The 20,324-nt window shown below is 46.7% G+C and overlaps 1 protein-coding gene across 2 annotated transcripts in view; it reads left to right on the top strand.

Moving 5' to 3' along the window:
- LOC137522816 (tRNA (32-2'-O)-methyltransferase regulator THADA-like) overlaps positions 1 to 20,324 on the top strand; it is a 79,265-nt gene that overhangs the window by 8,370 nt on the left and 50,571 nt on the right. Inside the window, exons 3-8 of one of the 2 annotated variants that reach the window (XM_068242922.1) lie at positions 2,027 to 2,113; positions 3,045 to 3,072; positions 3,165 to 3,325; positions 5,156 to 5,278; positions 9,626 to 9,746; positions 19,073 to 19,218. In XM_068242922.1, coding sequence (XP_068099023.1) covers positions 2,027 to 2,113; positions 3,045 to 3,072; positions 3,165 to 3,325; positions 5,156 to 5,278; positions 9,626 to 9,746; positions 19,073 to 19,218 — 666 coding nt within the window. The remainder of the gene's footprint in view (positions 1 to 2,026; positions 2,114 to 3,044; positions 3,073 to 3,164; positions 3,326 to 5,155; positions 5,279 to 9,625; positions 9,747 to 19,072; positions 19,219 to 20,324) is intronic. The other variant, XM_068242929.1, reaches the window with a different exon arrangement.

Here is a 20,324-nt window from a genome sequence, read left to right as displayed (position 1 = left end):
ACGATTCTATTTACGATCCGATTAAATCCCACATGTCCGATCGAGATTCGATTCGATTCAATTCGATTTGCCATTGTTTTGCAGATCCACCAGGATGGCTCTTCAGATCAGCAGATGATTGTCTGATCTGCAGATGAATGTCTGTTAAGCCCAATCTACATGATACGATTCTTTGTACGATTCGATTACGATTCTATTTACGATCCGATTAAATCCGACATGTCCGATCGGGATTCGATTGCAGATGATTGTCTGATCTGCAGATGAATGTCAGTTAAACAAGGTGTGTATGAGGATCTGCAGATATCATAGACTATGAATGCATTTTGGAGGAACAGATCTTTTGCAGGAACGGATGTTTTGCAGGAACAGATCTTTTGCAGATACTGATCTTTTGAATGTGTACAGCATCTTGGTGTGCAGCATCTTGCAAAGATTTCTATCTGATGGGGAGTTCAGCTCAATAGAATAGACTGTGTGAGTATGGCTCTCATACTACATGGAAGGGGGTAAAATTGGTCTGTGATCTTTCATTTTCCAAAGACTATGGTCTGATGTGTGTATGCACCCTAAGCCTGTTAGGGAAAGGTTGTGTTATATTTCTGGATATGCACATCAGTTAAACATATCATTAGCTTTTAGGGCCGATCTACACTGGCTGCATTTGCATTTTTAACCTGTTTATGGACCACACGAACGCACACACTCTCATGCACCTGCAGAGACCTCTGTAGCTGTGATTGGGGTCAGGGAACAAGTTCCCTGAACCAATAAGGTGCAAGTATGGACATATATCACTGTTACTATCCAGTAACAGTGATCTGTGTTAAAAATGTGTGTAAATATGTATGCGTATCTCCCTCCCAGCTCATCGATAACCTCAGATGCTGTCAGTCAGCAATCAGAGGTGACTGGAGCTGGGAGAGAGACTGAACTTTTATTGTGGTTGGCCTTTTTAATAAAATGTTAACCCCATACATTTCATATACTCTGTACCAAAATAAAACACTTGTAAAAGAACCCCCAAAAGTGGCATGATTGAAAAGAGAATACATAAATAGTTACCTTAGGGACTCCGCATTTTAAATATGTATGCCGTGAGGGTGTATTACTGTTTTATTTGCTAATAAGGGCTTGTAATCATTGGTAGTGTGCAATAAAAACAAAACACCACAACATAGAAAAAATACACCTTTATTTTCAAATAATATATTGTCACCATACTTTGTACTAGGGACATCATTTAAATCTTGTGATAACCAGGACAAATATGGCAGATAAAATATATGGGTTTTATGTATGGTAGCATTGTTTATTTTAAAACTATAGGGCAGTGATGGCTAACCTTGGCACTCCAGTTGTGACAAAACTTCAAATCCCATCATACCTCTGCCTCCTGGAGTTATGCTTAGATCTGTCAGAGTATTGCAATGCCTAATGGGACTTGTAGTTCCACCACAGCTGGAGTGCCGAGGTTAGCCATCACTGCTATAGGGGATGGAATTGGAGAAATTGTGTACTGTATGTTTTCATTTTTTACGCGCGCAAATTCGCGTTTGCGCACAAAAACCATTACGCGCGTTATAGTGCGCGAAAAATGCGAACGTGATAAGTTATCACGGCTTTGTGAATCAAGCACTATGGGGTTGATTCACTAAACATGGCTACTGAATAGCACTAAAGCGCTACATGAATTATGCGCGTCGTGCGTGTACAACTTTACGCGTGTTAAAACTTATAGCACGCATTAATTTAAGTGTATAGAAGTTTACGCACCTAATGTTAACATTAAAAACATCGCGCTCTACCGTATGTGCTGATCGCGCTTGTCGCGTTATTCCGATTGCGCACACAGCGTTATGCCGATTGTGCACGCAGCGTTATGAAATAGCACTGTTAAGTGAATCAACCCCTATAAGTATAACATTGATAGAAGCATAATGTGAAATTCTGGTATTCTGTGAGTGCTTTTGTAGCAGTTTGGCTTCTTCCACAATTTAAGACCAATGTTCATCTGATTTCTTAGATATTATTGAAGATCTCGGAAAAGAGACTTTGTCTAGTGTCACAACAGAGAGAATTGATGCTGAAGCCGCTTTTGGAGGGTGGAGAGGTGAGCAGCTCTTTACTGGATGAAGAAGGAAACCCATGTCATGTCAGTTCAGGCACCAGCGAAAAGATTTTCATGCATAGAACTGGTGCCGCTCCGTCCTCTGCAGCAAATGCTTGCAGCAGCCGACATTCACACAGCCAGCTGACAGGCAGTGAGTGTTCCTTTGTCAACAACCTGTGCAAATACAGGCTATATTTGGGTGGCATATGTAAATGCTCACACCACCTGGTGTTAAATTGATCCTGAGCAGACCATTAAAATGAAAATCTGCACTTACCTTAGCCCAGCGAAGTTGTGCTCAACTGCACATGCATGGCCCTTCCGCACACTCGGCGCAATCGCACGCCCGCCGCTGTAAGGGCCTGTTTCCACTGCACGCAGATTGGATACAGATTGAATGCAGAATGGATGCAGAAAAACTGACTCCAATGAATGCCTATGGAAAATCTGCATCAGAAAAATCGCATTTAGTGGAAACAGGCCCATAGGCATTCATTGGAGTCAGTTTTTCTGCATCCAATCTGCATGTAGTGGAAACAGGCCCTAAGCGTCCTGTGCAGTCTTACAGGGGATAACTGGGAGCCGCCAGCAGGACCACAGTTGGAACCCAGACGACACAGAGGGACCTTGCGTGCCACGGGGGCTGGGAGAAGCCCCAGGCAAGTGAAGATTTTCATTTTAACGGTCTGCTCAGGGTCCCTTTAAGATATGAGGAGCTAAGACCACAGTATGCAGGAGCTGAACTGCTCTTAGCTTACTGCAGGCTCCCAAATTCAGTATTGTTGAGACACAGCTGGTCTGCCAGAGCTGTGACAGCTAATGGTGGACAAGCAGATGTGATTTGCAAGCAGGCATTTTTCTTCTAATTCATTGAGAATGTTTATACCTACTATGAAACATCTAAACCTCTTTTATATCTCTTAACGTATAGGTATTACAGCTCAAAGATGTGCAAGCAGGTACTACTCCTTTTATTTCTAAGGAGCAATGTGTTCTTGTTCTTTACTGAAAGGCTACTTGTCCAACTTAACTGTTTCTCCTGTTCCTTTAGTTTGTATGTATTTGGAAGGGAGTCCTGCAGGACGGATGTACTTTGCACAGCATCTAGCTGACCTACTTTCCAAAGTCAGTTTGGTCTTCTCTACAGTGATTCAAGGTCATGTCTCACCAAGTACAGAACAATGTCATATGCTAGTAAAGGTAAACGTAAAGGTATCAGGAACTGGTAAAATGGTTTTACAGCTTGTCTGAGGGAGGGGAGTTGATCTTGCTTTTCCACTCAATAAGATACTGTGGAAAGAGATCTGACGGATGTGGAGGTCAGTTGCTTCAAATCTCCCATAGAAAAACAATCGGTCTCTGGGCTTGATTCAGTAACCAGTGCTAACTCAGTTAGCACGTGTTAAGGCTTTGCAGTGCAAACTAGGGTGCTAAGTAGTTTGCACGGGCAAAGCTGTTGCTGTCCGCATGCTATTTTAGCGCGCGTATGGCATTACGCAGCGCGCGCGAACGGCGCTGCGCGCTACGATCCGTTAGCGTGATAAGCCATGACTTTGCGTGCTAAGTCTCCTTACGTGCTAAGGGGATTTTCACTGGTGTGCTAACACTTAGCATGCTTTAGTGAATCAAGTCCTCTACGTTTTATTCTCTCGTGTTGTCCCACATATGTGATGCTCCCTCTAGGTTTGTTGCGCATTGGCATGCTGAGATGGCTAAAGAATTTTCACAAGAACAATGGTGGAAGGTGTAAATCTTTGCCACTAAATCCTCGTCTGGTAGGGGTTAAGAAAATTCCTATAAAATGATGTCCATGTGGTACATGGCCCCTGAATCTTTTCACCAAATTTTCCCTGATTTTTCACCTCTCTGTTGGAGATACAACAAACGGGCTCAGTGGAGCACATCTGGGTCTCATGCCCCGAATTAAAGTCAATGGGAAGGCGGATAAAACCCCCCAAAAAACAGGCTCTGGGTCCTATAGAGCCTTCTCACTCCTCTCACAGCTCCCGCTGTCTCCCCGGTAGCAGTATTCATCTGATCGGCCAAATACTGCTCTCTGCCACCGCAGAAAGCTTCGGAAGTCTTTGGGAGTAATCTGAACTAGTGCACTCTAACGCATGCGCAGTACAGAGCCGCCCATCTTCAGGAGCACTCGGGCTCCCGAAGACATCCAAAGCCTCCCGCAGCAGGGGATTCAAACGGAGGAGCCAACGCTGGAACGAGTGGACCATGAGAGGAACGGGTAGGCTCTATAGGACCCAGAACTTTCCCTCTCCTTTGGTGAGTATCTGTATTTTTTATTTCACTGCTTCCCATTCGCTTTAACCTGTTTTTTGGGCCACCTTTATTATTATTATTATTATTATTCACAATACCATGTTCTGCAGAATCACTTACATTGCTGTTGCCACTTGTTCCTCCCACGCCATTTCTTGGTAGCTGCCAGACTCACAATAGCGTGGTCGGGCACTCACCTGACCGCTGTGAATGTTAGGCAGGCTAACTGCTAAATCCAGTCACAGCACACTCCTTGCTTTCCTGGTGCCCTTGGCCATGTCCTTTGTGGCCTTGCTTGATAGCCAGCCATGTGGACAGCAATATCTAATGTTGATTGAAAACAGGGCCGTATCCACTAGGGCCAAATCCATCCCAAATCTGCAACTTTTACCTACTGGCAAGTCGGACGAAAACGCTGCCCATTCCTCATATAGCTTGTCATATGACTCATACTACATGGCACCACTACGCGATTCGGATGCATACATGCACACATCACTGAAAACGCCAGCGTGTGTCCTGCAAGACTCGCGCCGGCTCAGTGGAAACCGACGCTCACCTGTCGTAAGTAATTCCATTCTCCCTCACAAGCTGCCTGACATGTTTTAAAGTGCCTGATTCATTTTGATCATAGACAGGAATGCAAGCTGTGTGTTTTGATAATCTGGTCACCTTGCTTAAATGTTTTGTAATTTATTTACCATTTTGTTATGAAATATGTGCTGTTTCCACTTGTATTGAACATGTTTATATTGTGCTTTGTAGCTGTGTCTTCAGCTGTTTAGAGAGTTGCCAAAGGACATTGGTCCATTGGTCTGGGATTCTGATTGTGTCTCCGATCCCATGAAGAGCATATTGGAATCCCTCCTGCACATTATCAGAGACCAGGTAAGGGATATTCTTAAGAGTGCAGACTTAATCATCTTCTGGGGTTATAAATACATAAATAATTATACTGTTCAAATGTTCTAAGAAATCACTATATGGTACAGTAGCTTTTATCACATGCTCTATTCCATGGAACAAAAACATACATGAACCAACCATTGGGCTTGATTCACAAAACATGCTAACTGTTATCACGGGCGTGCTAAACAGTTAGCACGCGAAGTGCCGCTCGCGGACTTTTGCACGCGCAAGGCCCCGCGATTGCGCGATCGCGGACATTACTTTTGCGCGTGCAAAAGTCAGAGAGCGGCACTTCGTGTGCTAACTGTTTAGCACGCCCGTGCTAACAGTTAGCACCGTTTTGTGAATCAAGCCACATATGCTTCATTTAGTTCTGGCTTCTTTCAAGACAAGATATGCAATGGGGTTTTTAAGCCTCCAATTACTACCATCATTTTGTAATTTAAGACGCACTTTTGCTCATAAAAAATGAGGATAAAAAGTCCCTGTGACTTCTATTCCATAGGCAGGGAGTCCCCAACTTATGGTCGCCTGCTGATACAACGCCCGGCCTGCCATGACGTCGGGGACTCCCTTCCTTGTCACATGTCCTCCTCCGTCACCTGCATGCCTCCTCCACTCCCCGCTTGTAAGGTGATCCGCACTGCCGCTAATTCTTATTACACAGGGGAGCATGGAGAAGGAATGAGGGGGATACGGGGTCAGGAGGGGACATAAGGGGGCAAAGGAGGACACACTGGGGGAAGAAGGGGACACACGGGGAGCAAAGAAGGACACAGGGACAGAAGGGGACAAAGGAGGACAATGAGCACGCTCCTGGAACATGAACTCACCAGGTTTAGAATATTTTTTCCCCCCTGGTTTTTGGCCTCTAAACCTAGGTGTGTCTTCTATTCTGAAAAATACTGTATTATGTTTATGAAATTCTTGAATATTATACTCTAATGCTGCATTCTGAAGCAGTACTGCTGGTTTACCTGACAAGTTTTGAAGGTAGAAAAAGTTTGAAGTAGAGAGTCGATAACTCCATGGTGAGAAGTAGGACTCAATCATGAGACATGATGCAATTAATTCTGGCTTCTTTAATTGATTGAGCCATTTAGATGCACTTCTTGATGAATTTGATTTGTCCAGTTCCAGACTGCATACAATTTGCATGAAATGTGCATGCAAAGTGACATTATTTGCATCTCTTCATCTATTCAAAATGTTGGCCCTCATACTATATGGAGGTGGTAAAACTGGCCAGTGATAGTCTAGTAAAAATGTGGATGTGAGCATGCACTCTAAAGGTGTCCACTTCAGCACAACTAAAATTGGGTGAGTGACGCTTGCCTGCCTGAAGCAAGACTTCTTCTGTTTGTCACTAAACACAAAATAGGTAAGAGCTCACTTCCAAGCAGCACCTGCCTTTTAAATAGTCTGCAGAAGCCGGTCAGCAAATTAAAGGGACAGGTCGTGCACTCAAAAATACAACATAGAGGTGTGCAAAATAGGCAGGGTCCCAGGCTTTCAACGCTTGGTACCACACTCTGCAAGTTACAAGAGCAGAGCAGATGCCCCCCCAGATTGCTTCCACCACCTGGGGGGGACCATCCACTACTGCTCCCACCACAAGCAGATTTTCTACAAATCCCTCCCTCACAAGCATACAAAACACAAAATAGGTAAAGGCACATTACATGCACTCAAACTGCAGCACCAAATTATGCAAGGGCTGAACTGACCACACTCTCCTCTAAACTAGGAGGATACCCTCAACTCTAGTTATAATAAAAAAAAAAAAAAAACTTGTATGAAATTTGCATAAAAGTTGTATTCAGTTGCACTGATGAAGGATGTTCGCTTCCAAAATGCTTTGCAAGCAAAGGCATTTCCTACTAGTCCCTTTCAACCACATTGAGGTCCCTTCAGAGTCAAAAGGGGCCCTACCATTGATATGTGACTTGGAAGCCAACTTACCTGTTTGGTTTCAAACAATGCAACCCAGAGGTGGGTTGCTGCCAGAGGTGCGCTGCTCCTGCCCCCCTTTGTGGTGCAGCTTGCAGAGAAGGGTCCCAGGTGGTGTGTCTGGGACCTCACCTATTTTAACCGCTTCTGGACCAATGCGATTGAAATCTACGTCCTGCTTGTGGCTGCACGACTCTGACAGGACGTAGATTTCAACATCGCCGCCACGCGGTCCCGCCGCTCCCACTAATCGTGCTTCTTTATCCTCGCCACAACTCCCTCACACTGCCGTCTATATGATGGTAGAGCTCTGTGAGGCGGTCAGGAGCCGATTTCAGTTGCTCCTAACCCTGTCATCACTGTAAGCAAATCCCATTGGCTTACATTGATAGGGTCAGGAGCCAATGAAAGGGGCTCCTGACCTGACCGGGGCACAGAGCTCTGCCATCATAGCGATGGCAGAGAGAAGGCCTGCGGGGATGGAGGCTACTCCTGGCCTGATCGGCGTGAGTGGCGGGTACGTGCGGCGATTCGTCAGGAGGCGCCGTTTTGGTCAGAGACTTAAGGGGCCAGAGACTGCAGGTACGGAAGTAGTTAACGTATACCAGAGACAATGAGACTTAAACGTTTTATACATACCTGGGGCTTCCTCCAGCCCCATCCATGCGGATCGCTCTCACACAGCCGTCCTCAGTATTCTCTGTCATTGTTAACGAGTCCCGTAACTTCAACCAGTCGCAGGCAAACTGAGCATGTGCAATGCACTCTCCGGTGGAGAATAGTACTGCGCCTGCGCTGTAGAGAGAAAGCACCACTGCGCATGCGCTGACTGGTCGCGACTGGCCGAACTTACGGGACCCGGTACAGAAGACGGAGAAGACTGAGGATGGCGGCGTGGGAGCGATCCGCATGGATGGGGCTGGAGGAAGCCCCAGGTATGTATAAAACTTTTAAGTTTTGTTGTCTCTGTTTTACTTTAAACACCTCTGTGTTGTATTTATGTTTGTCACTATCAAGCTGTGCAAATTATTAGTAATCTTTTTATAAAATATAGATTTTTTTTTTTCCCCACTTACCTTGTGTGGGGCTTCGAGGTTACTTTGCTTGAGTATTGTATTTTTTTTTTTCAATTAGGGCACATTTCCACTAGAGGTGGGATGCGATGCAATCACTGCACCGCATCCCACCACGGGTACTTCCAGTTGCGGTCCGGACTTTAGGATGCGGCCGCTGATTATAGCTGATAGGATCCGGATGTGTACTGTGAGGATCTGCAGCACGCTACAGATGCTCGGATCGAACTGCACAAACAGCACACAATGGAAACTTCTCCATTGCCGTGCATTGGTTTCAGATCGGGTGTGGTGCGGTATTCGCATTTAAAAAATGGAATCGGGCCCTTTAAGGAGTTATCAGGCAATATGAAGAAAATAAGTGCTACTTACCCGAGGCTTCGTCCAGCCCCAAGCTCCCAGCATGTCCCTCGCCGCAGCTCTGCCTTCAGCCGTTCGGCACCCCGGTCCGCGGCGATGACGTCAGGCTGACCTGGAGGTCGGCCTGTAATGCGCGAGCGGCGCTGTCAATCACCTCCACGTGGACCAGAGCGTACTGCGCAGGCGCAGAACTAATATGCCTGCGCAGTACGCTCCGGTCCACGTGGCGGTGATTGACAATGCCGCTCGTGCAGGCGCAGTATAACTCTTTCCAACTTTATGCAAGTCAAGTATTCTTAATCGTAAGTCTTCTGAGAGCTCTTTTGTGTGAGGCATCATTCACATCAGGCAATGCTTCTTGAGAAAATCAAATCCAAATTGGGGTGTGTTTTTTATAGGGCAGGGCAGCTGTAACCAACACCTCCAATCTCATCTCAGTGATTGGACTCCATCTGGCTGACACCTCACTCCAATTAGCTCTTGGAGATGTCATTAGTCTAGGGCTGTGATCTGCAAACTTGGCTCTTCAGCTGTTAAGGAACTACAAGTCCCACAATGCATTGCAGGAGTCTGACAGCCACAGCCTTGGTTCATAAAGGCAAATGCATTGTGGGACTTGTAGTTCCTTAACAGCTGGAGAGCCAAGTTTGCAGATCACTGGTCTAGGGGCTCACATAGTTGTTCCACCTGCACTGTGAATGTTTACATGGTGTGTTCAATAAAAACATGGAAACATTATTTATGTGGTATTAGTTTAAGCAGACTGTGAGTGTCTATTGTTGTAACTTAGATGAAGATCAGATCACATTTTATGACCAATTTGTGCAGAAATCCATAAAATTTCAAAGGGTTCACATACTTTTTCTTGCTAATGTATCTAAATTGTGCAGGGCTGTTTTTAATTTGTCTTGTCACTTGTTTTCTTAATTGTCTCTTTTTGTAGAGTATTAGTCGAGATGCCAGGCTGCTGGCAGGGACAGCTGTTGCTGCTCTGGCTAATACAGGACCAGTGGTGAAGAAGGCTGCCCAAGCCACTGTGAATCTTGTTCAACAGTTCACGAATGGTGAGCAAAGGAAACATCCAACCCCTCTTTTTTTATTAACTATAAACCACAGTCCTGTGAGTGGGGATAGACTAGCATTACATGTTGTTGGATTTCTTCACCTGTGATTGAAGGTGTGCATTGGATTAGTAGCACAGCTTTACAGGAGGCTAACTTTACAGGAGAAAAGGATCCTGTAAATTTGTTTTATAGGCTGGATATCCACTTTAACCACTTAACTAGCCGCCACCAATCGCGGCTCGCAGGCTAAATGTAAACACCCGGGGAAGAAATCCCGGTGTTTATGTCGCACGGCGCTGCTGCAACAGCAGCGCCGTAAAGAAGATCGGTGATCCCCGGCCTCTGGTTGGCTGGGGATCGCCGGCATCTGATAGGCTGAAGCCTATCAAAGGCGGTACAGGACGGATCGCCATCCTGTACCGCCCTTAGTAAGGAGGAGAGGGAGGGGGGAATAGCGCTGCGGAGGGGGGCTTTGAGGAGCCCCCTGCCCCACCCCCGTTAACCACAAGCAGCCGGCGGTGATCAGACCCCCCCAGCACAACATCCCCCTAGTGGGGAAAAAAGGTGGGAAGTCTGATCGCCCTGCCTCAAACCTTTTCTGTGCTGTGGGCTGAAGAGCCCACGCAACACAGATGACATAATAATCAGCCGGTCCTTAAGTGGTTAATAAAGTGGGATGCGAAAGTTTGGGCAACCTTGTTAATCGTGATGATTTCCCTGTATAAATCGTTGGTTGTTACGATAAAAAATGTCAGTTAAATATATCATATATGTCAGGAATATATTGAGGTGCTGATGATATTAGGAAATACAGGAACATATCTCTGTCATTTTCTGTCTGCTATATCTCACATGTGTATTCTGCTTTGAAGGGATGGTTATCTGGCTGTACTACATTTGCAGTGAATTTCTCTGGAAGCAGGGGGCTGGGACATTAGCATACAGTTCCTCTGGACAGCCAGAAAACAGGTAATTAGGAAACACTTAATCAGACAGTTGCTTTGAAGCAGATCACACAGGACATCCTGCTGCAATGTGAAAGCCTTAATCAATTGTCACCTGTAACCTGGGGAGATTGGAGGTTAACAAAGTCTTTTGTTGTATAGGACACTGTTCACATGTGGATGTCAGATCTCTGGGAAATCAAATTATGTCTGAGGATGTTATTAAATCTAGCTTCCCCCCCGTCCACACAGGCTTACAGCCTCCAGGCGTATTTCATAGTATAAAACCGCAGCTAGGATAGCCACAACTGGTAGTTCTTGGAGGTAGCTCACACGGCTAGAACTAACCTGGTTCCTGACCAGAAGTGCGTACCGCCCGCAACAACACCAGATCGATACGCTGGTACGTTTATTTCCCGTTTATTTTGGTAAGCAAAATCGCTTTGTGTGTTATCTTTGTACATTTTATCTTGTAACTATTTTTACTTTGTTTTTTTGTAATCTTTTTGTATATATTCAGTTCTGCACTGTATGTTTTTTCTGAAATATTAAATTATTATTTAATAAGTTTGACTTCTGCCGTACTAAACTAACACTCATAGCCTAGAAGAGACTGAAGTGTAACCGTGTATAAGTTCATGCCTAATTGTACGCTTGAGCAACACTACCGTAGGAAATTGTAATTGCATTGTGTGTGGGGGCGTTTGTCATGCGTTGGCCTAAGCGCGCAGCTGACCCAACGTACGAACAACGCCAGTGCGAGTAGCTAACAGTATCGTTCGGAACGACTGTTAGTGGGTCTTTGCTTCACGACAGTGTAAGATTGCAACTGTGTGTGTGTGTGGGTGCGTGGCGTTCCCGTATTTGGCCTAAGCGCAAAGCTGACCCAAATACGAAAACGCGGAGTGCGCGCTGAGGACTCGACAGCAGAGTGGAAGTGTCTAGCAACGCTAGTGGTGGCAGTGAGAGGTGTTTTGAGGGGTTCCAGCCTTGTTTGTAGCTTAAATAAGGCTGTTCCCCGCTTAATCTGGTCAAACCCGGAGTCGGGAACCGTATACGCAGGCGTGCCGCGGGCCGGTTCTTGACATAATTGGCTGGCAGTGGTGGCATCGTTTAGTACATTAGTACGCAGTTTAGCTCGCTATTCTGAGTACTAAAGGCTGGAAGCTTGCTAGAAGCAACTAGCCTACAGAAGTCTACTCAGTGCAGAATCTATATACGTTTTTTTTTTGTTCAAAGATACACACTTGGTGTTTGCTTTCCCTCCCCCCCCTTTTTTTTTCTTTTTATTTTTTGCAACACGATGGCTCAGAAAGCATCCAGCTATGCAAGGCAGAACAAGGAGATACTACTCAACCTGTGTGAGCACAAAGGCATCGAGACGGTGATCGGCCAGACTAAGGAGCAGTTAGTTTGTGCGCTCGAGGAGCATGATGCGGCAGAGCAAGCCCGTGCTTCAACGTCAGCGGATGCAGCTCACGACACGACAGAGGAGGAATCGCTCCTGCCACAGAATGCGAGTGGAGACGATGTCCTGGATGATCCACCGAACTTGGAGATGACATCTCTGGAAGCCGACCTACAGCTACTAGGTTCGGCTGAGCCCGAACTGCGCCTAAAGCTGATTCTGGAACATCGGCAAGCAGAGAGGGAAATACGACAAGCCCAGAGGGAACAAGCTGCCCAGCGACTCCAGGCCGAAAGGGACAGACTCCGAGCAGAGGAGGGAAGAGCTGAACGGCAACACCAGCTGGAGCTGGCTAAACTTCAGCAACAGAACCGGTCTGCTGGACCCGCAGAACGCGAAGGTGAGCGAGTCCACAGAATCCCCCTGGATAAGTTCCCCGCTATGGACAAGGACTCTGACATAGACACTTTCCTACAGGGGTTTGAAAGGACTTGTCGGCAGTATGGGGTGCCCCGTGAGCAGTGGGCAAGATATCTCACACCAGGGCTGAGAGGCAAGGCCCTGGAGGCGTTTGTGAGTCTCCCCCAGGAGGAAGAAACAGACTTTGAGGCAATTAAGAAAGCCATTATTGCGCGATACCACCTCACGCCAGAAGTGTATCGCAAACGTTTCAGGACAGTGCAGCGAGGTCCTAATGACAGCTACCTGGATCATGCTTGCAACCTGCGCACTGCCTTCCAGCAGTGGGTAAAAGGACTGTCAGTGGAAACTTTAGATGCCCTGCAGGAACTGATGATAAAAGACCAGTTCCTCCACACCTGTCCTGTTGAGGTCCGGCTGTTTGTGCTGGATCGAGAACCAAAGACAGTGGATGAGGCTGCGGAAATGGCCGATTCCTACACCGCCCATAGAGCACCTGAGTCCCGGAGGACTACTACGCCCAGCTGGAGAGGAGAACAGATTGCTAAACCTGTTTCACCCAGCACCCAGAGGAGGCAAGCACCGCTGTCTCCTGGATTCAAGCAACCCGACACTCGGAAATGCTTTGTATGTGACAGGGTGGGTCATATCAGCACGACTTGCCCAGAGAGGAAGAGGGAGGCCCCAAAATCCAGTGAGGCCTCAAACCCCAGTGAAGTCCCAACGGCTTTGTGTGCTACCAGGAATGCTACTGGCTATGCAGAGAATCTGCAGCTTGTCACGGTTGGGGGTACAGTTGCCACTGGGCTGAGAGACACTGGAGCAGAAGTGACTCTCATACATCCCCAGCTTGTGAACCCAGAGCAGTACATACCTGGGAAAATGATTGCTGTCAGAGGAATTGGGGGTGTCACCCCAGCCATACCCACCGCCTTGGTCCACCTGGATTGGGGGGCCGGCAGTGGACTGAAAGAAGTTGGGGTAACTGACAAAATCCCCACCAACGTTTTGCTGGGTACTGACCTGGGACGGTTAGTAGCCCGGTATGCGCCTAATCCAACCCCCGTGGAGCCTGCATCCCCAGCAGAAGTTCAGGACTCTTGCAAGGTACTATTTGATAACGCAGTGCAAGTGGGGAGTGCTGGTGAGGCCCCAGGGGCTATGGACTGTGTGCTAGGAGCCAGCCCTAGTGATTCTCCAGTGCCTCGTCCTGGAGTGGGACATGTTGATATGGAGAATGCAGAAACTGATGATGTCATTCATGACACACGGACTATCGAGGTGATCGATGCAGGAACTGTTGAGGCTACTTGTAAAGTGCTGAGTAGCAATGTGTGTAATGATACAGATAATGTGGATGTTTTATGTGATGTTCTAAATGTCAATATGTATAAGACGGATAATGTTGATATCATATGTGTTGTGCTACATAATGATGCTTGTCCTGTGGACACTCCGTCGGCTGCAGGAGTAACCAGCAATGGTCGCTGGGCTGCAGCAGATGGATTGCCCACTGAAGGGGCAGACGGCACCAGGCCGGGTCTTCACCCTTCCGATGTTTTTAAGACCAAAGGTGATGTGGTTTATGATACGTCTAATGTGGACGCTCCCTCAGCTGCAGTGGTAACCCGCAGCGCTAGTGGGTCTACAGCACAGGGACTGTCCACCGAAGTGGCAAATGTTGCTGGGTCAGCCACATCCAATCCGGAACCTGGCCCGGAGGGCCCAGGAGCCTCTCCGTCTGCAGCCTTCCTGGAATGTGTGACAGGCAGCACTGAGCTCTCTGGGGCTGTTCGATTTGACAGCAGCCTGGAAGAGCTCAGGGGGCTAGCAAGCAGGTCACCAGCTGGGAGGGGCGGGCTGAGAGGGTCCTGGGGAGTTATTCCCTCTGAGCTGTCCGAAGTGGAGGAGGCAGACCGGCAGATAATCGTTCCCCAAAGGGACCGAGAGATAGCTCCTGCCACTATAGAGGAAGTGCGTGTAGCGACGGTTGGAACCCTTCCCCAGCTGCAGCACTGTCTCTATGGTCGCAAATTCACGGTTGTCACTGACTCGCATTCCCCTGGTTGGTTACGTCAGGTTGCCAAGGGCAACGACACATTGCAGCAACCTGACCAACTTTTCCATTCCTGTAGCTTGGAGCTAAGGAGTTACCCCCCCAGGCCCGGCCGTCAGTGTCGGCTTTGGCAGGACGATTCGTTAGAATCATCTGCCGGCGCCGTCTGGAAGAGGGGGCGTGTCAGGAATATATTGAGGTGCTGATGATATTAGGAAATACAGGAACATATCTCTGTCATTTTCTGTCTGCTATATCTCACATGTGTATTCTGCTTTGAAGGGATGGTTATCTGGCTGTACTACATTTGCAGTGAATTTCTCTGGAAGCAGGGGGCTGGGACATTAGCATACAGTTCCTCTGGACAGCCAGAAAACAGGTAATTAGGAAACACTTAATCAGACAGTTGCTTTGAAGCAGATCACACAGGACATCCTGCTGCAATGTGAAAGCCTTAATCAATTGTCACCTGTAACCTGGGGAGATTGGAGGTTAACAAAGTCTTTTGTTGTATAGGACACTGTTCACATGTGGATGTCAGATCTCTGGGAAATCAAATTATGTCTGAGGATGTTATTAAATCTAGCTTCCCCCCGTCCACACAGGCTTACAGCCTCCAGGCGTATTTCATAGTATAAAACCGCAGCTAGGATAGCCACAACTGGTAGTTCTTGGAGGTAGCTCACACGGCTAGAACTAACCTGGTTCCTGACCAGAAGTGCGTACCGCCCGCAACAACACCAGATCGATACGCTGGTACGTTTATTTCCCGTTTATTTTGGTAAGCAAAATCGCTTTGTGTGTTATCTTTGTACATTTTATCTTGTAACTATTTTTACTTTGTTTTTTTGTAATCTTTTTGTATATATTCAGTTCTGCACTGTATGTTTTTTCTGAAATATTAAATTATTATTTAATAAGTTTGACTTCTGCCGTACTAAACTAACACTCATAGCCTAGAAGAGACTGAAGTGTAACCGTGTATAAGTTCATGCCTAATTGTACGCTTGAGCAACACTACCGTAGGAAATTGTAATTGCATTGTGTGTGGGGGCGTTTGTCATGCGTTGGCCTAAGCGCGCAGCTGACCCAACGTACGAACAACGCCAGTGCGAGTAGCTAACAGTATCGTTCGGAACGACTGTTAGTGGGTCTTTGCTTCACGACAGTGTAAGATTGCAACTGTGTGTGTGTGTGGGTGCGTGGCGTTCCCGTATTTGGCCTAAGCGCAAAGCTGACCCAAATACGAAAACGCGGAGTGCGCGCTGAGGACTCGACAGCAGAGTGGAAGTGTCTAGCAACGCTAGTGGTGGCAGTGAGAGGTGTTTTGAGGGGTTCCAGCCTTGTTTGTAGCTTAAATAAGGCTGTTCCCCGCTTAATCTGGTCAAACCCGCAGTCGGGAACCGTATACGCAGGCGTGCCGCGGGCCGGTTCTTGACAATATAGGAAACACACACAGTGATATTTGAGAAGTGAAATTAAGTTTATTGGATTTACAGAAAGTGTGCAATAAGGCAGGTGCATAAATGTGGGCACTGTTTATTGATTCTACAACCTTTATAACTAATTATTGGAACTCAATTTGGCTTGGTAAGCTCACTGACCCCTGACCTACATACACAGGTGAATCCAATTATGAGAAAGAGTATTTAAGGAGGTCAATTGTAAGTTTCCCTCCTCTCTTAATTTTCTCTGAAGAGTAGCAACATGGGGGTCTTAACCTCCCTAGCGTTCTGGATGAGCTGAGCTCGTCCAGAGACGCCGGAGGTCACCGCTCAGGCCCTGCTGGGCCGATTTGAATACTTTTTTTTCAAACACGCAGCTAGCACTTTGCTAGCTGAGTGTTTGCTGCGATCGCCGCCGATGAAAAGAGGGTACCCCCCCCCCCGGAAGACCCCGTGCGCAGCCTGGCCAATCAGTACCAGGCAGCGCTGAGGGGTGGATCGGGACTCCCTATGACGTCACAATGTCGATGACGTCATTCCGTTCGTCGCCATGGCGACGGGAAAAGCCCTGAAGGAAATCCTATTCAGAACGGGATTTCCTGACGGGCATAGGCGCCGCCGGCGATCGGAAGGGTTGGTGGGAATTGGAAGGGAGGGGGGTATCATGTAGCTAGCGCTAGGCTAGCTACATGATTTAAAAAAAATTTGGGTTTAAAAAACCATGCGCAGCCGTGCGGCTGCGCATAATCAAAACGCCAGGGAGGTTAAAACAACTCTCAAATGACCTGAAGACAAAGATTGTTCACCATCACGGTTTAGGGAAAGGATACAGAAAGCTGTCTCAGGAACATATTGAGAAAATGGAAGACCACAGGCTCAGTTCAAGTTAAGGCTCGAAGTGGCAGACCAAGAAAAATCTCGGATAAACAGAAGCAACGAATGGTGAGAACAGTCAGTCAACCCACAGACCAGCACCAAAGACCTACAACATCATCTTGCTGCAGATGGAGTCACTGTGCATCGTTCAACCATTTGGCGTGCTTTACAGGCAGAGGAAGCCTTTTCTCCACCCACAGCACAAACAGAGCCACTTGAGGTATGCTAATGCACATTTGGACAAGCCAGCTTTGTTTTGGAATAAGGCCAGTGTTCTCCCCAGGCTCTTTTAGCCGGGTGGTCCACCCGGCTAGTTTTGGTGAGCAGCCGGCTGTCATTGGCTCCCTTCCTCCTACGCTGCAAGTAGAATTGTGCAGAAAAGCGTTGGCCCTGCATTCTCTTATCGCGCCCCACCCGGCTACCTTTTCATGCCAGGTGCTGTGGAGTGATGAAACAAAAATTGAGTTATTTGGGAATAAAGAGGGGCGATATGCATGGAGGAAAAAGAACACAGCATTCTAAGAAAAACACCTGCTACCTACAGTAAAATATGGTGGTGGTTCCATAATGCTGTGTGGCCAGTGCAGGGACCGGGAATCTTGTCAAAGTTGAGGGACTAATGGATTCCACTCAGTATCCGCAGATCCTGGAGACCAATGTCCAGAAATCAGTGACAAAGCTGAAGCTGTGCCGGGGCTGGATCTTTCAACAACGACAACACAACGACCCTAAGCACTGCTCAAAATCCATTAGCAGTGTTCCCCAACCCTGTCCTCAAGGCCCACTAACAGTGCATGTTTTGCGGAAATCCACACAGGTAGTTAATCAGCTCTGCTGAGACACTAATTATCCCACCTGTGAATGTTTGTGGTTTTCTGCAAAACATGTACTGTTGGGAGGTCTTGAGGACAGGGTTGGGGAACTGTGCACTAAGGCATTCCTGCAGAGGAACAAGCACAATGTTCTGGAATGGCCATCTCAGTCCCCAGACCTGAATATAATTGAAAATCTGTGGTGTGAGTTAAAGAGAGCTGTCCATGCTTGGAAGCCATCAAACCTGAATGAACTACAGATATTTTGTAAAGCGGAATGGTCCAAAATACCTTCAACCAAAATCCAGACTCTCATTGGATCCTACAGGAAGTGTTTAGAGGCTGTAATTTCTGCAAAAGGAGCATCTACTAAATATTGATTTCATTTCTTTTTTGTGGTGCCCAAATTTATGCACCTACCTAATTTTGTTTAAACAGTTATTGTGCATTTTCTGTAAATCCAATAAACTTCATTTCACTTCTCAGATATCACTGTGTGTGTCCTATATGATAAAGGTAACTGACATTTTTTTCAGAACAACCAATGATTAATACAGGAAAAATCATCACGATTAACAAGGTTGCCCAAACTTTCGCATCCCACTGTATATATTCCCAGGCTAAAGGTTAATATTGGAGTACAGCAAGAAGCTAGAGTTACATGTTGTTTACGAATATGAATACATGCTACTTTTTGTAGCCTGCGCATATAGAATGATATTGCTCATTTGATTTACCTGTAGAAAATTGAAATGATACGAGCGCTGATAGAGATGTAAATAGCAGCCAAAGGATTCCAATCCATACTGGACAGTATCCAAGCTGTATATATTCCCCTGCACTATTTACTTAAAACCCAGCCTCTGTGTAGCCTGCAGTCACTCAGTGCTCAACAGTAGGGACAGGTGACCACCACCATGGATATATAAAACCAAAGTCAGGCTTATAATGTCACACAGGGGTTACAGTTTATTAAATAATTCTAAAAATAATACATTAAAACATAAACTCACATTTTGGGTCCATGCACACAGGACCCTTTTGCATAATAACGCATACACAATATTTCACTTATTCACAATAAAGTGCACATCAGATCAGCACAGTCAGTACTTTTAGAGATTGCCCGTTCATCCCCTCATGACATGGAAGGCCGAAACCTGATTGGGAAAGGAGAACGGGTTTTATATATCCATATATCGATGGTGGTGGTCACCTGTCCCTACTGTTGAGCACTGGGGGACTGCAAGCTACACAGAGGCTGGGTTTTAAGCAAACAGCCCTGAGGAATATGTACTTCATTGGATTTACCTGATTGTAATGTAATACTTTGTGCTATACTTGCCTTTGTGTTTGTTTATGCAGGTTCTGGTGGTGTGCAGTTTGGAACGCTACATGTGTCACTCTATGGTCCATCAGTGGATGAAGTGGGGCTACTGGCCTTAATACGGGGCCTGCTTACTTGTGGTCATGCAGACCTTCTTACCTGTGTCTTAGATTCTTCCACCAAGGTAACAGCACCAAAGTATCTATCTATCTACCTACCTACTTATCTGCTTGTATTTCTTTGTCTGATGTTTCTCCTTTTTCCATTTCCTTCTAAATTTGTAAACTGGAAACTCAGAGGCCACACGCCTCTTAGTCAACGAGCAGTCACCTGGCACAAGCAATGGTTGATGCAAGGGATTGTGGAGGTTGTGGTATGGACACGTGTAGCCTATGCATCCTCTGTGCAGCGCTGCAATGCCGTGCAGCCAGCCACACATATTACAGGCACCCCGGGAGCAGTCAGGGGGAGACCACCTGGAGTTCCGGTGGTGCAGTGGAGCCTGGCAGCCATCAGGGGCCCTGGGGCAATTGCTCCTTTGCCTTAATAGCAGTGCTGTCCCTGCTGAAATCTAATGATCTACTAACTGCTAAATCAAAAGGTCTCTTCTCCATACTCCTGTATCTGTCAGTGCAGACTCTTCTGTGCAATGAGACGCTCTTCCTCGATTCGCCTGCGGGTCTGCCACCGATGACGTGTGCGTTATGAGCTGCTCTGCAGTGGTCTGCGCTCATTACGCCGCACGTCATCAGGGCCAGAGCCGCGGCCATAGACGGGGGCAGCACATTCTGTCACTACCACTGCAAAGCACAGAGCAGCTCATAACGCGCATGTCATCGGTGGCAGACCCGCAGGCGAATCGAGGGAGAGGGAGAGTGGCTCATTGAGCAGCAGAGTCTGCGCTGACAGCTTCCTCCCTCAAAGCCTGCGGGATGCCTGAGTGCGGGGGGTCCTTCTATGTAACGGCTATTGATGAGGGTAAAGATCAGGTGAGCTCGAGCAGTACATTATTGACAGTTTGAGAATGCAGGGATAAACCATATGTCTTTTTTTTTTTTTTTTCACAACCTGAAAAAAATCCCCCTGCTATGTTTATTTAGTTACAAAAGTCCATCAGCGTTATGTAAGGGACTGACGGACACAGATTTCAGTGACCTATAGTAAATTAAAGGGACATAAAAAAAAAAAAAAAAAAAGACACAGCAAGTCTCCTATATACTTTTTATATCTACTGTGGGATGGTTAAAAATTAATTGATTCACGGTAGCGGTCCTTTAACGACTTGCTTCA

Source organism: Hyperolius riggenbachi, chromosome 1 (genome assembly GCF_040937935.1).
Source record: "Hyperolius riggenbachi isolate aHypRig1 chromosome 1, aHypRig1.pri, whole genome shotgun sequence".
In the NCBI taxonomy this organism is placed as follows: domain Eukaryota; kingdom Metazoa; phylum Chordata; class Amphibia; order Anura; family Hyperoliidae; genus Hyperolius; species Hyperolius riggenbachi.
The sequence above is the reverse complement of the archived record's forward strand: the minus strand, read 5'-3'. Positions and strand labels throughout refer to the sequence as shown.